Source organism: Cololabis saira, chromosome 20, assembly GCF_033807715.1.
Source record: "Cololabis saira isolate AMF1-May2022 chromosome 20, fColSai1.1, whole genome shotgun sequence".
NCBI lineage: Eukaryota > Metazoa > Chordata > Actinopteri > Beloniformes > Belonidae > Cololabis > Cololabis saira.
In genome coordinates, this window is record NC_084606.1 from 34,614,261 (window position 1) to 34,630,036 (window position 15,776).

General features: G+C 39.5%; 1 protein-coding gene across 1 annotated transcript; it reads right to left on the bottom strand.

The window, feature by feature from the left end:
• Positions 1-8,631: 8,631 nt before the first annotated feature.
• On the bottom strand, positions 8,632-15,196 carry LOC133420519 (zona pellucida sperm-binding protein 3-like). The gene is made up of 8 exons (XM_061710214.1): positions 14,747-15,196; positions 12,775-12,893; positions 10,825-10,928; positions 9,485-9,659; positions 9,183-9,300; positions 9,002-9,084; positions 8,801-8,931; positions 8,632-8,714 (listed from the first exon to the last, which is right to left on the bottom strand). Exons 1-8 carry the CDS (start codon positions 15,194-15,196, stop codon positions 8,632-8,634), a joined length of 1,263 nt encoding a protein of 420 aa, XP_061566198.1.
• Positions 15,197-15,776: the final 580 nt, after the last annotated feature.

Sequence of the window (15,776 nt, forward strand, 5' to 3'; positions counted from 1 at the left end):
CGGTTGGAGGGGGAAGGAGGGAAGACGCTTGATTGGAGAGGAGGAAAACTTTCCCAGGGAAGGACATAAAACTGATTGATGGCTTCCCTCGAGGAATGTTTCCCCAGGTGTGCTTTGTGTGTATGCGTGTGTAGTTACAGTGCACTTAAGAAATGCTATCCTTGGACACAGGACAAGTGCAATAAAGTAAATTGAGGGGTGAAATAGCACATTTATGCGTCAATAATGCACTTTGGCAACGTAAATACAAGAGACACGAGAGACTTCAGTCTCTTCAGGGTGGAGCTGGAGGTAAATGGTAGCATTTAATGAAGGATTGAAGAATTACAAATACTAAATGATTACAGAAACCGTCCCCTAAAATAAGTCCAGAGAACGTGTAACTGCTTAAGTTGGTATTTGACAGGTGCTTGGTGCTGCCAAACCTTCCACCCTGCAGCTACAGGTGCTAAACACATAAACAAAGTGAGGTTCAATTATCCTTCGACGTGAACTCACCAATGCCAGAAAATGATTTCACAACACATGGCATGACTCGCCGTGCTCGAACATCTAAAGTATTACATTATGGCACTGTGATAAAAATGGGTGTAAAGTTAAAATACGTACAAATTGCACTTCCTCCGCCGTCTGCTTTCATCTCTCGGTTTGCAAAGACTCACGAGTTGGGAGTTCTCGGCCGCTTTTTGGACGGCACAAACGTAGAGAGCAAATGTGTTGGTATGCTATACTGGAATAATGAATCTAACAGATGCACTGTATGAGGAGAATTAACGTCGCAATGTTGAGATTTACTACCGAGGTTGAGCATAGAGAAAAACGACGGCATGTGGATCTACAAAGTTTTAAGATGAACAGAGTGAAAAATGTCTGAGCTGAGCTTGTTCTTTCTTGATAATTACAAAGATTAAAGTAGATTAATCTGGGAGACTATTAAAAATATACCAAAAATCAAGACATTACAGGTCTCCACAAATAAAATGTATGCTGACAGGACGCATTTATGCAAAAACCACCTGTGCATGTGTATGTGAAGCCAACAACTGCTGCTAAACACCGAGCAGCCTGATCACTTGAAATGGAGTCGCAGTAACACAGCAAGTCGTGTTACATGTGATTTTACACCACACAGTCTCAGTAAATTATCCTCTGCTGTGAATTCCTGCTCAAACACCAACAGTTTCACACACCATTTCACATCTTCATGCAGGTCAGGGTTTCTTTATGTCTTCAGAAGAATTCGGGATGAAATATCGTCGTGTTGGATGTGGCAAAGTTCCAGTATCACGCATCTGTGGTTTACGGCTTTTTTTGGGAGAATTTCAAACAGGCATGACTGTCGCTAACTGCATACGTGCAGATAGAAAAGGTAGGGGGGGTATGAGATAGGCGTGAGTTGAGGGTTTATTTGCCGTGACATTTGTGTCTTTAAGAAAGTGGTGGGATTGACCACCTGGTAGGAGAGGAGTCTGAGATTTCAGGCAGTATGGATGTTGGGAGAAGATCTATCACGCAGGAAGATTTGATCCTTTACCACATAGTTTTTTTATGCTTAACTCTGACCAGGTGGTTTAACCCAGCCGGCGTTGGTTTCTGCGAGACCAATCTGATTTATAAATGGGGTGAGAAATGTGAATCCGGAGTGTCCATGGGTTCCATGTTGGTAATGTTAACGGCTCCCAGCGGTCCTGCTCTGATACACGGCTGATGAATGGGCAGAGGCCCAGAATGGAGGTCCTGTCCGTGTCTCATAACAACGGAGAAAATAAAGCATTTCTAATGTCAGCTGGAGCCGAGGGGCCAAATCAGTGTTCAGAGAACCAGGAAGTGAATTCTTCCACCGTCCACTGGAGGCTGGCTACAAAAGCAGATTCATGTCCATTTACCGCCATTTTAAAATGTCCGAATTTGCGGCAGGAATAAACATATTTCAATTCATTTCATTTATTCCATTCATGGTATATATTCTTAATAATGTTGTAATAAATTCCATGAAGTACACATTATCACCATGAAAGAAAAGGAGCAGGAAGAAGAAATACCTGCCCCTCTCTGTTAATACAGTTACGTTGACTTACTGAACACCAATCTATCTATACACATATTTATAACAACAAACACTCTTCTATCTATTTTTTCTCTTTCTCCTTCTTCTTTTTTGTAGGCACTTATCTTTTCTTTTTTAAACATTTTCTTAAGCTGATACAAACTTGTGCAACTTTTCAGTTCCTTGCTTTGTCCATGCCATCATTTTACACCTGTAACAGAAATACACATTTGTTTTATGTTTAGCCTTGCAAAAGTATGTTTGAAATCAAGTTTAAGTCTGTTGTCCTCATCTTCCAATCTGAACAAATTTTGTAACTGTTCTGGTAACGATCTACTGTATTTTTTGCTTGAAACATTATTTTTAAAGTTTGAAGTTCAACTATATCCGCCATTTTCAACAAACCTGCCGAAATAGATAATCTGTGTATTTACAGGGTTACAGGGTTCAAAGAACATTTTTGGTCTCCGTAGATAAATTCGGCAACGTTACAAGTGCTCTGGATGCCAGTTATCATGGATGGACTGCTTTATATAATTTTAACACAGATAAAATTACCATATTTTCCGCACTATAAGGCGCACCTTCAATGAATGGCGTATTTTAAAACTTTTTCCATATATAAGGTACACCACATTATAAGGCGCTACAGTAGAGGCTGGGGTTACGTTCTGCATCCATTAGACCAAGGGTTGGCAACCCGCAGCTCTTTCATCCTTATACTGCGGCTCAGAGTGGCTTGGGAAAATAAATTACTAAAAAAAAAACAACTAAGTATTTAATTGAAGTGTATTTTATTTGTGTTAGTTCTTTAATATTTTAGTTCTAAATTGGAAGATTATTGTGATCTTGACATATTAGAATACATTTATTTTATTGTTTTTCGTCGCTCAAAATAAACGTCATACTCGTGAAAGCTGGTATACCCGCCAAAACGCCATCCATTGTTGCGACTTTCAACCCCAGCAAGGCCAAGTATGGAGAAATGTAAGAAAAGAAAAATATCTGAAGAAAATGGAACATTCAATGATGCCTGGGCAGTTTCATTTGCATTTACCTCTGATCAGAGTGGCCTACCAGTTGTGAGACCTGTTGCGGCTCAATATTGATCCATATATAAGGCTCAATATTGATCCATATATAAGGCTCAATATTGATCCATATATAAGGCTCAATATTGATCCATATATAAGGCTCAATATTGATCCATATATAAGGCTCAATATTGATCCATATAAGGCTCGATATTGATCCATATATAAGGCTAGATATTGATCCATATATAAGGCTCAATATTGATCCATATATAAGGCTAGATATTGATCCATATATAAGGCTAGATATTGATCCATATATAAGGCGCACCGGATTATAAGGCGCATGGTAAATTTTTGAAAAAATTGAAGGCTTTTAGGTGCGCCTTATAGTGCGGAAAATATGGTATATAAAACAACACATTTATAGTTATAGTTATCAGCATGGTCTTTTGATTGACAGGTGTCATAGCCCGGGGCTGGTTGTCATCAATTGGTTTTGTTGACAGACCGTGACGGCCTGACTGGCGACCCGTCCAGGGTCCCAGTCATGACGAGCTCACAGGGACTGCAAGGCTGTGTCATTTCTGACAGCCCCAAAAAAACTAAGTTTGAAACAGGAGATCGTCCTCTGGACGTCCACCAGGAGCATCACAGATCCTTCCCTGTATCTCTATAAAGCATCATGTCATGTAGCATCAGCTCATCAAATGTCCCGCCCCCTCGGACCGCCACATGTCTACGTTTTAGCGCCAACATTTATCAATTTCAAATATGGATTTGATCAGATCGAATGTAAGATAACCTTAGTTAGCACCACATGTTAGCATGAGCTATGCTACTCAAATATAGCTCATTTGTGGTAACAAACAAAAGGTGGATGTTGATCAGTCGTTAGGGTTGCCACCTTTCAGAAATAGAAATTTCTATAGACAGCCAACCATATAGCAACTGAAATGCTATGTATGTCACATCAGCCCAGATGTAGAATAAGCTACAGGTGAAGGTTGGACTAGAATATGGTGTAAAAGTTAATTTATTTCAATAATTCAACTTAAAAGGTTAAACTAATATATTACATAGTCTCATTACATGCAAAGCAAGATATGTTAAACCTTTATTTGTTATAATTATTTATTGATTTCATAAAATATTCAAATTTTTTGAGATTTTTTATTTGGGGTTTTCATAAACTGTGAGCCATAATCACCAAAATTATAACAAATAAAGGCTTGACATATCTCACTTTGAATGTAGTGGGAAATAATATATTTGTTTCACCTTTAGTTGAATTTACTACGAATGAAGTTTGGCAATATATTGAAATTTTCCGATCTTCACCTGTATATCATATTATGACATCAATAAATAAGAGCATAATATGTGTCCGTATTGGTTCAATACGGAAACGCAACTTTTAATTCCCAATTACGTAACAATTCCGTATTTAAAAGGGACGGCTGGCAACCCTGTCAGTCGTCTTCCTGCCCCAGTTTTTTTGCACATTTGCATCCTGGCACCGCACATTATGAGGAAGGAGGTTTAATAGCACTAAAAACCGTATGAGTGACATCACAGGGGTTGTCCAGTTCTTCTTATACAGTGTGTGACAGGACCTGATCAAATTGTGAGCTACAGTAATTATTACTGTTACGTTTCTGTTGCATGTGAACATGAGAAGTAGTGGTGGGAAACAGAAGGAAATAAGATCGTGTAGGGCGGACCAGTCACAGTCGTCGTGATGTGGATTCACGTGACACCTCGTTTAATTTCTGGGGAGGTCTGACTATGGAGGGGGATACAGCTGGGGTCCCCTGGTGTTTTAGGCCTTTAACTAAAAGCTTACTGAAATTAAATACAGTATTGAAAGTACAAGATCAAATGGGACACAAATCCTTACGTCCTGAGGACCAGATGTGCAATTACACCACCAGCCTTTTTTAAATTGAGTTTCAATAAATGAAAGACATTGGGATGATGTAAATGTACAGGACTGTCTCAGAAAATTAGAATATTGTGATAAAGTTCTTTATTTTCTGTAATGCAATTAAAAAAACTAAAATGTCATACATTCTGGATTCATTACAAATCAAATGAAATATTGCAAGCCTTTTATTATTTTAATATTGCTGATTATGGTTTACAGTTTAAGATTAAGATTACCAGAATATTCCAATTTTTTTTAGATATGATATTTGAGTTTTCTTAAGCTGTAAGCCATGATCAGCAATATTAAAATAATAAAAGGCTTGCAATATTTCAGTTGATTTGTAATTAATCCAGAATGTATGACATTTTTGTTTTTTTTAAATTGCATTACAGAAAATAAAGAACTTTATCACAATATTCTAATTTTCTGAGACAGTCCTGTATGTCTTACTACAAAAAAAAAAATCAATATGAAAAAAAACAACAAAAAAAAACAAATGAAAACCCTTAGGATATGTCATTACATGCGGTGAAAATGTTTTGTGAATTAGTTTTGTTGTTTTAGACTCAGTGTTGCAACGATGTGCAAAAAGTGAAATCCTGTGGATAAAAGCAATCAGACCAAACCTGGCAAACAAATTAGAGATAGTCGTTGTACAAGTGCAGCCAGGATGTTTCTACTTGCTAACTTCTTCCCCACACATGCTGCGGTGAGATCGGGTTCGTCACAGCCAACAACTGGTTTTCAGGGAGACTCGAAGTAACAAAACTAAAGTTAAAAGATTAAAAGTTAAGCACCATGACTGCAGGGCTTGGGCTCAAGTTTTAGAGCCCCAAACTTGGGTTTTAATCCTAGTGCCGAAGATGATGAACAATAGAAAAAAAATATATATTTTTATTCTGTGTTTAGTGCTTATGTCTTGTTAGTTTTTTGGCCTGTTAGTGTGTTACTGTGTCTTGTGTTATTAATGTTGATGTTACTGTCGCTGCTTCATCTTGTTTCTGTTTTCATTTGTAGCAATTGTCTGTTGTTGAGCTTATGTTAACCTGTGTGTGTGTGTATTTTAGCTTAGTCTCTTACCTTTTAATCTTTATTCTGATGTAGCCTTCTTATTCAGAAATGTTTTATTGATTATATATCTTAATAATTTTTCTTTTAGGTTGACTATTTTACACCAGTCCAGGGACAGCAGATGCAAAATAGCCTTTTTGGCTAATTCTGGCATATTTGACATGTGTTTAAATGTATTATTAATGTGCATTGTCCCTGATAACTAAACCTTTAAATAAATAAAATAAATAAATATGACTGTGAAAATGTGTTTCAGCAATAAAATCTTTAAAAAAAAGAAGAAAATACTGCATAAACTAGCTCCACTTTGAAGATATCAGGTGAGAGCAGCACCACCTGCACTGTGCACGTTTATCACGTCTCATCCATGCCAGAGATGCAAACAAAACAAACACTAAACAGCATTTCTTCCCAGGTAATTTGTTGTTTTAATACAATAAGGGAGATGTGTTTTGGCTCTTAAACGTGGTTGGCACGGAAAAGCGAATGGAAAATGATCCTGGTTGCCATGAACCCAAATGCAGTGTTTTTGTTTTCCCAGATTTCCCTTCACTTGCGTCTGGAGCAAGCTCTGACAGATGGTGATTTTGAACAGATTGCAGGACTGCAGGAAAGGAAAACTCACCAATAAAACACGAGTTAACCTGTTGAGTCCAGTGATTAATGTTCAAGAGACAAGATTAACATGTGCAAGCGTTTTAGCTTCTGCTCGTGATGACATAACAATACCTTGTCCCCAGAAAGTCCAGACCTCCGTCAGCTCAAGTATTTATCTCTGCGGGACGTCTTGGTGGGCCAGGGATGCCGGGCCAGAGGGCCGTGTAGGTTAAAGCCCTCTCTGGCTCGCTCCTCATTTCCTGTCACATCTTGTTTGTTCTCACACTAATAAAGACAAAAATGCTCCCCAAAAAGTACTTAAAACAAGAATTTATGAGTGTGGATGTTTGATAAATGAAACATTGGTGCTCAGTTTTCTAGAGTTAAATGAGAAAGCAGAGGATTTTATTTATTTATATTCAAAGAGGCGTAGATTTAAGACTTTGTCATATAAACAGGACTAAACCTTCTTAAATCAGTTATTAACGACGCTGCTCCTGGGTAACGGCAGCAAGCGCTCGTGGACCTGGACAACTAAAGACGCTCAGCTGTCAACGTTTGACTGGATTTAACTCTTCGCCTCATTTTACTTCTTGTTATGTGGAGATTCAACAAACAGATGTTTAATTAATGCTTTTTCCTTAACAAAAAGAAAACCTAGACCAGGGGTCGGCAACCCAAAATGTTGAAAGAGCCATATTGGACCAAAAACACAAAAAACTAAATGTCTGGAGCCACAAAAAATGAATAGTCTTGTATAAGCCTTAGAATGAAGGCAACACATGCTGCATGTTTCTATATTAGTTATAACTGGGGGAAGATTTTTCTTTTTCATTATGCACTTCGAGAAAAAAGTCGAAATGTTGAGAAAAAAGTCGAAATGTTGAGAAAAAAGTCGAAATGTCAAGATTAATGTTGAAGTACAATCTTGAGTAAAAAGTCGAAATGTTGAGAAAAAAGTTTAAATGTTGAGAAAAAAGTCAAAATGTTGAGAAAAAAGTCAAAATGTTGAGAAAAAATTCAAAATGTCAAGATTAATGTTGAAGTACAATCTTGAGAAAAAAGTCAAAATGACCAGGAAATTACGGTGGCTGACAAGGGCCAAACGCACTTCAACGGACTAATGCGTCTCAGTTAAGGAAAACGTCTTCAAATACAGAAACGATTCAAATTCACAAACTCAAAACGAGGTACAAAAAGAGAAATAGTCAAAATTTCGAGAAAAAAAATCTAAATGTCAAGATTAGGAAAGGGAAAAAAAAAAAAAAAAAAAAAATTGGAAAAAAAGGTCAAACATTTTTGAAAAAGCTCCAGGAGCCACTAGGGCGGCTCTAGCCGTGGGTTGCCGACCCCTGACCTAGACAATTGATGATTATTGCACTGAGAGACAGAAATCCTTGAACCTTCGGTCACATTATTTGAATGTACTTTTAAAAGGGGAAAAATAAAATAAAGTAAAACTACCTCCTAAGACTCTTTGCAACTTCAAACACTTTCCTTGTTGGCGAGTGAATCTCTACATACACTCAGACTATTGGATGCTGAACAAAAAACTACACAAAAACTGCACTATTTGTAAGCACAACGGGAAGATTTCTATCTTTAAGTCATATGAAACATCCAGAATATGTGGTAGTCACAGCACAATAACAAAAACCACCTACCTCCACGTTTGACCGTATCAGAATCCTAACAGACATTTTAAATCGGGTTGCACAAACTGGACACGAGTAGTTTTTGTCCCAAGTGCAGTGGTGAAAGTTCTCAACACGCATGCATCTCCAGCAGCTGCAAAGACCTGAGAGAGATAAACGTACCCAGAACTTTATCTGCCTTACTTATTCAGGATCTGGCTGTGCAAGCACAAGTCTAAATAAGTCATATTTAATAAGTATAACAAACTGTGATTCAAAGGCATGTGCCTTCTTTTGGTTTTTTATTAAACGTCGTCTTTACAGATACATGGGGTTGGTACTGTCGCTGGCTTGTTCTGGAAGAAATGTGATTGGACCCAGTGTTGTTTTTCCTTTCAGCTCTGCAAGAATACAACATGAGCGTTAATGGTAGGAGTTAAAAACAAAAGTTTCCTGCATTCACAACCGAGTCCAGCCCAAGATGCACCGTGTTGTCCGGGCTCTCTCTTGCTCCTCTGCTCCCTCTTGTGGCCGGACTCTGCACTGCTGTCGTGAGCCGCCTCCTCAGCTGTGTGGCAGCTCTCACACACATAATCGTCCCAATCCGCTGACCTCCACCTGACAGGAAATTAAATGTCGACATCATGTGTCTAGGCGACGAGCTCGGCTTCAACTTCCCAACACAGACCTCCCACTTATGAAAGAGCAGGCCCTTTTCTCCGGGTCCCTCTCTGACGGGGGCGCGGCTTCCAGGTAACATGTGATGTAGACCTGCAGACGGGGGGGGGGGGGACAGGGCGGCACATGCTCACGACATTTTCCTGCTTTTACACATATAAAAAGAAGAAAGCTGTGGATTTGGCTTGAACCGTGCGTCTGTGGTCGTCGTGGAAGAGGAAGGGCTCCAGCTGAATGTGGAGGAGTTTGTCCTGGACCCGGCGCAGGAAACGAGAGCTGGAGCCGCTCAGCTGGGAGTCTGTGAAACATCTGCACAAGAACAGGCCAACCCTTATCAGCCTTAACTCCAGCCCCCGAGGTTTTATTAGCGTTTGAGAATAATGGGATACAGGAACTGGACGGATTTATGTCAGCAGTGTGTTCAAAGGAAGTGGTTTTCATTTAGAGGATTAAACGGAGGAACTACTGTAGACATAAAAGATGCAGGACTCACCCCTGGTGGTCTATGAAGGGGTATCGGGGGTAGGAGTTCCCGTCGGGGGTCAGAGTGGCCACGCAGCTGCTGGCATATAAACGCAGAGAGGGATGATGATGGTCCACCGAGGCCTCCATGTTGACCATTTCACCCATGAGGTAAACAGGAGAGTTTCTCTCCCTGCTCCAGTCGTCTGAGAGAGAACAGACGTCATTAAACACTTATATTTTTGTGAAAACAACAAATACAAGTCTGGCTTTTTTTAAGTATAAAGTTTATCATTTTGGAAAAAAGTTATTCTAATGTATTCCTTAATTATTCCCACTTTGGGCCAATCCCAAGACACCCCCTGCTTTCTACCACTTCACCCTCAAAATGAAGCCACAGGCGTAGGGCCCTTGTAATCTTACGTAAGCGACTGCGTAGTTACGTTTGCACATACGTCACACCATATCAGGAAGCTGAGAGCTAAAAGCTGTTTTATTTCCGCTGTAGCGCTGTTAATATGCCATTTTATTAAGTTTTAATATTTTTTTCAGGCGTAAAAGTAACCGTTAAGCGTCCAAATAACGCCCGTTAAGAAATTTGATCTGATGTTTTCGGGGCGGCGCAGGTTACGCAGCGCCGCGCACCGTACGGCGCGCGTAACCTGCGCCGTAGGCTCTGCGTTGGTGTAACGCAGAACCATAAATCAGCCTTTATTCTGGCGAGATCTGAAGATACAACGCAACAACGGACAAGAGAGTGATTATGTACTTTCACTGAGTGAATATTATGAAAGTAAAATATATATTTCTCGCTAGAAATGTAATCAAAACACATTTTTATGCAGAAACTAACTCAAAATATTGATTTTATTCACAAAAAAATAAGAAATGTCCGCCATGTTTTTTTGTTTGATTCAGTCTGCAAATGATGACGTAAAGCATTCTGGGAAATTTCTCTAGCCCTCGGTCGGCTAGTCAGCATCTGAAATCCCTCGCTCTGAAGGGCTAGATTGATACCCCCTACCCCTCGTTTTCCCCACTAGCCCTACATGCAAAGAGGAATTGGGACACCACTACCCTCACGGGAACGCGCAAAATTTAGGGGTAGAGCTGAAAAGTAGGACTAGGGGGGATTGGGACTGGGCTTTGATCGAATGTCAGAGCATCTCTGAGTTAGTGTAAAAAGATCGTATTTCCCTTCAAAAAGGATATAAAAATATTAATACATACAATACAAGTGGAATTTACAACAACTGATATTTTAACTTATTTCATGTGTTATTTTTTTTCCCTAGTTTAGTATTTCAGATTTCTGTACTGAGTCAGAGTAACAGGAGGTTTATCCGTTGAACCAAACTGAAATCAACCCACTGGTCATGAGCCTGAGGTGGAAATCGAGGCCCAGATGAGCCGACTCCACGTAGATGACGGGGGTCCAGGTGGGTTTCAGCGCTCCACTGCTCACCGTGAACCTCCTGCAGGGAGAACAGGACTTTCACCACACTCAAACCTGCAACTACAAACTACACAATACTTAGAAATGACTCAAAACACAGCTTTGTCCACAACAAACCAGAAACTAATGTTAGTTGACTAGGATCATTATTAAACATTTATTTATTCTGTAGTTTCTACGTCAAAGTCTATACTTTTAGTCTTAAATTTCACCATAAGAATTAAACAGCTGGCACAGCATATGTGCTCTCATCAAAATCCAGTTAAAAATCATCTGAAAGTTTTAAAAGTTAAAAGCACGAAAGGGAAATAAAGCTTAATAAAAACCAAAACAACCAACAAACAAAGAAAGGAAACAAAACAGAACATACATGCATTAGTCCATCTGGGGAATGTACAGAAGCAAGTAGAAGCAAAAATATTTTAAGTTAATTTTAAGTTAATCGAAATCCCAACCATTTAAAAGCAGTATCATTTATAACATTAATTAATTTCCCTTTAATAAATGAAATAAAGTGCTTTTGAACTGAATTAGAAGTGCTCCCTTCATCTCTGCTTTTAGTATAGAGACACTTTTACTTCCTGGACGTCTCACGTCAACATCTTTCAGTGGGCCATTAGCTTGAATATGCTTTTTACTTTTTAAATCTTAGTTATTTTATATTTTGTACAGCCCTTTGGTCAACACAATTTATTTTTATATACACTATATAAAATGAAATGCAGTTGCAAATATTTTTTTTTCAAATTTGTTCTTGTAGTTTTATATATTTTCTTATTCCTCACATTTTTTTCCCCTTTTATAAACCACCCTAAATAGTAATAGGCCTACCACTTTTTCCAACAGCTGGTTTGACAAGTCTTGCAATGCCCCTTTGTCCCACTAGAGGTGAACCTAGTTACACCTTATTCAGGTGTTGATGCATAACCTTCTTGTCATACGCTCCCCCGTGTGGTCAGAAGTGGTACTGCTACTTTCATTTTTGCATAAACTGTCCTGCAGCTTTCAGTTTGTATCCAGTAAGTTCAGAAAAAAAAAAATCTTAGTGCAGATTGGTGACTTTTCATGGGAATTTGAGCATTTTGATGATACTATAATAAACTTTTTTTCTCTGCGTTCAATCTAACCTCAGATATTGTAAATAGTAAATGTACTGATGATGTTACCATAATCAAGGAATAAACTTCAACAGCAAGACTTGGGACGTCGCTGCAATTTTACATCATATATTAAAGTTTTAAATGGTCTGTATTTGCTCCTGTTTGCATTTGAGGAAATGATATAAAGTCAGATCGGTGACATGCATGTCATTTTGTTAAAAAACAAGTCTACAAAACGTACACTCTCCCATTTGGCTTAAATCTGGATTTAGGATGCTTGTGGTTTTGCAAACTAAATATGAAAGCGCTTTTCAGGTGTCGTGCCAAAAAGTGATTGCCTGCCAGAATATGATTTCTGGCCGCGGGAGCGCGCACAGCAGCCCGTTGAGTGATGGCGCTAAAACGTCAGATTTTCAGATTATGAAGCTCACGAATGAGATCAAGTCATATTTAGGTAGAAACAACCTTTCATTAACTGTATTTGACCTTCAATCAATTTTTGGCAGGTGAAAATGGCTATTTTGTGTTGTAATGGTCCTTTAAAGGAGTTAAAAGCAATCCTGTGAGCTCTAGTGTTTATATTATGAAGCTCAAGAATGAGATCAAATTATATTTAGGCAGAAACAACTTTTCATTAACTGTATTTGGCCTTCAATCAATTTTTGGCAGGTGAAAAGACCCATTTTCAGGAAAGAAATCAGATTCTGGCAGGCCTCAGTAATAAGTGGAAAGGCCCTGACGAGCACGCCGGGGGCGTACGAGCACCTTTTATATTCACACAGCAGGGGGACGGCAGCTCTGTCCAGGTGAGACGCGTCGGCAGGTGATGATGGAGGGAGGGAGAACAGCAGCAGGTTGCTGAACAGCACTGCAGTCTTTGTAAACTAAAAAGCAGCAGAGGACACACACACACATACAGAGACATCAGGCTCAGCCACCAGGGGGCGCCATTGAGGAGCCGAGCGCTTTTTATCAGTCCTTCATTGAAAGCCTTTCAACTTATTCTTTTATTTGTTGCTTCAACAGCCTGTCACTCAGGGACAGAAACAGTCTTAACAGTGTGGTGAAAATCTGTTCCAAGATTATTGGACTCCAGCAGAGAGACCTGGGCTCCCTATGGGAACAACAGGTTTTGAGGAAGACTCAGAGTATTCTGGAACTTCTGGGCACGTCTTAGGAAAATAATGTTCACTGCTCCTTCAGGACGTCGTTATGCCCAACCTGTTTGTAAAAGTAATCGCTTTTCCAAGTCTTTTATCCCCTCTGCTGTCCGGCTATTAAATTTACCCTTATGAATTTGTTTGGAATGTGTATTTAGGTACTGTGTACCTTCTAGGAATGATATCATCCAGTGTTTGTCTAGACCAGGGGTCGGCAACCCAAAATGTTTTAGAGCCATATTGGACCAAAAACACAAAAAACAAATATGTCTGGAGCCGCAAAAAATGAAAAGTCTTGTATCAGCCTTAGAATGAAGGCAACACATGCTGCATGTTTCTATAACTGGGGGAAGATTTTTTTTCATTATGCACTTCGAGAAAAAAAGTCAAAATGTTGAGAAAAAAAGTCTAAATGTCGAGATTAATGTTGAAGTACAATCTTGAGAAAAAAGTCGAAAAAAAAGTCAAACTGTCGAGGAAAAAGTCGAAATGTCGAGGAAAAAGTCGAAATGTCGAGATTAAAAAATGAAAAAGGAAGAAAAAAAAGAGAAAAAAAAGGAAAAAGAGTAGAAAAAAAGAGAAAAAAAGAAAAAACAGAAGAAAAAAAAAGGTCAAACATTTTTGAAAAAGCTCCAGGAGCCCCCCAGTTATACAGTAACTAATATAGATACATTCAGCATGTGTTGTCTTCATTCTAAGGCTTATACATGACTTTTCATTTTTTGCGGCTCCAGACATATTTGTCCAGACTGTTTTTTAATTCATTAATTTATTGGTATCAGCACTTTTTAATGCAACAAACTGCAGATTTTTGCACACAGCTGCCAACTTTCTCTCTGTGTTTCTATTGAATGTGTTATGTGTTTGTTATGTGTGTTTGGGCGCGAGCTGCCGAATCAAATTGCCTTTCAAGGCAGGGGTGCAGATCCAATGTCAGGATTGGGGGGGACACCAACGTGATTTTAATTTTTAGCCAATATGCAACTCATACCATGCCATAAATTGGTAAAGGCTCGCCAAAAATTACTGCACAGGGAATCATTTATTGTGCTTACCTTTCTTGTTTATTTGTCCTAAACAGCCAACAGTGTGTGTCACTGCTTACTTAACTGTTATATTCCTAAATGATAATTTTAAGGGTTTTGGGCATGTAGTGTCTACTCATCTCAAATTCTTCTCACCATCTTTATTTTATCCTATGGGACTACTTTATGCACGATCAATTGATATATGGATGAAATATGGAGCCCTAAAAAAGTAACTAACTGATCATGTTTTAACACAGTTATGGTGGTAAACAGTTCTAAAAAAAAAACCGACCCATTGCTTTCATTCTGTAACCTCAAAACGCACCGTGGATGTATTATTTTTTTAGAAATATATTTTTAATAAATATTCTACATATTCAACCTTTAGGTCTGAAAATACATTTGTTCAATTTTGAATAATTTAGGGTATTTTTATTGGGGGGGGCAATTCATGTTTTTCAGAAATTGGGGAGGACATGTCCCCCCCGAGACATGCACCCATGCTTCAAGGGATAAATAAAGTTGTTTTGAATGTTGAATCTCACCGACCGTCACTGTGGTCCCGCAGGCCGCCAGCGGGGCCCGGAGCACGTAGTCTCCCCCGGCGGAGCGCCGGGCGGCGCAGCGCGGCTCCGCCCCACCGTCCAGCCCCAGCCGCAGGCCGGCGGCCCCGGAGGGCCGCCCTCCCCCCTGGCGGAACCGAGCCCTGACCACCACCACGATGCTGTCCTCCAGACACCTCACCTCCACCGCCCGGCCCCCCCGCTCCCCCGGGGCCTGGTGCTCCCCCGGGGCCTGGTGCTCCCCCGGGGCCGGGGTCGGGGTCGGGGCCGCGGCGGCTCCGCCGGGATCCTCAACCCGGGACTCGGCTTCCAGGGCAGCCAACTCCGCGTAAGACAGGGATAAAGGTTTGGTTTGGTAAGTGTAGCCCTCCGCTGGTAGTAAATTAGACAGAATATAAAGAGGAAATGTGAAACAAACAGGAAAGAGGGACATCATTTTGTTCATTTAGAATAACTTTTCTGATAAGTCCAGGTGCAGGAGCACACCTGAGACTAATCAGCCTGATTACTGAGCTGGAACTCTAACAGTTTCTGCTTGGAAATACTCAGTATTCGAGTTGTATAAAAAATCAGCGGGGATGGTGGATTTTATCATATGGGGACAGATAATTTGTACTGATTACAAATAATATAATATATTACAAATAATAGCAGTGACCAAAACACCTGCAGAAATACTGCAGGAATGACATAGCAGCAGTTAAATGCAGCCTTCTGTAAGCTTTAAATATCCACTGGGCTTACATCAAATACATCAAAACACAACAATTAAAAACACTTTTCTGAACTTATCAATATGACTCTGTCCTTCACAGGATAAGTAACATGGATCACTGCAAAAACATCTCATTACACTTAAAACAAGACTCATCACTGGAAAAAAGAACAATTTTCACCTGTTTCAAGTAGATTTTCACTTAAAATAAGTAGAAAAATCTGCCAGTGGAACAAGATTTGTTTTTGCTTGTAATGAGAAGATAAATCTTGTTCCACTGGCAGATTTCACTACTTATTTC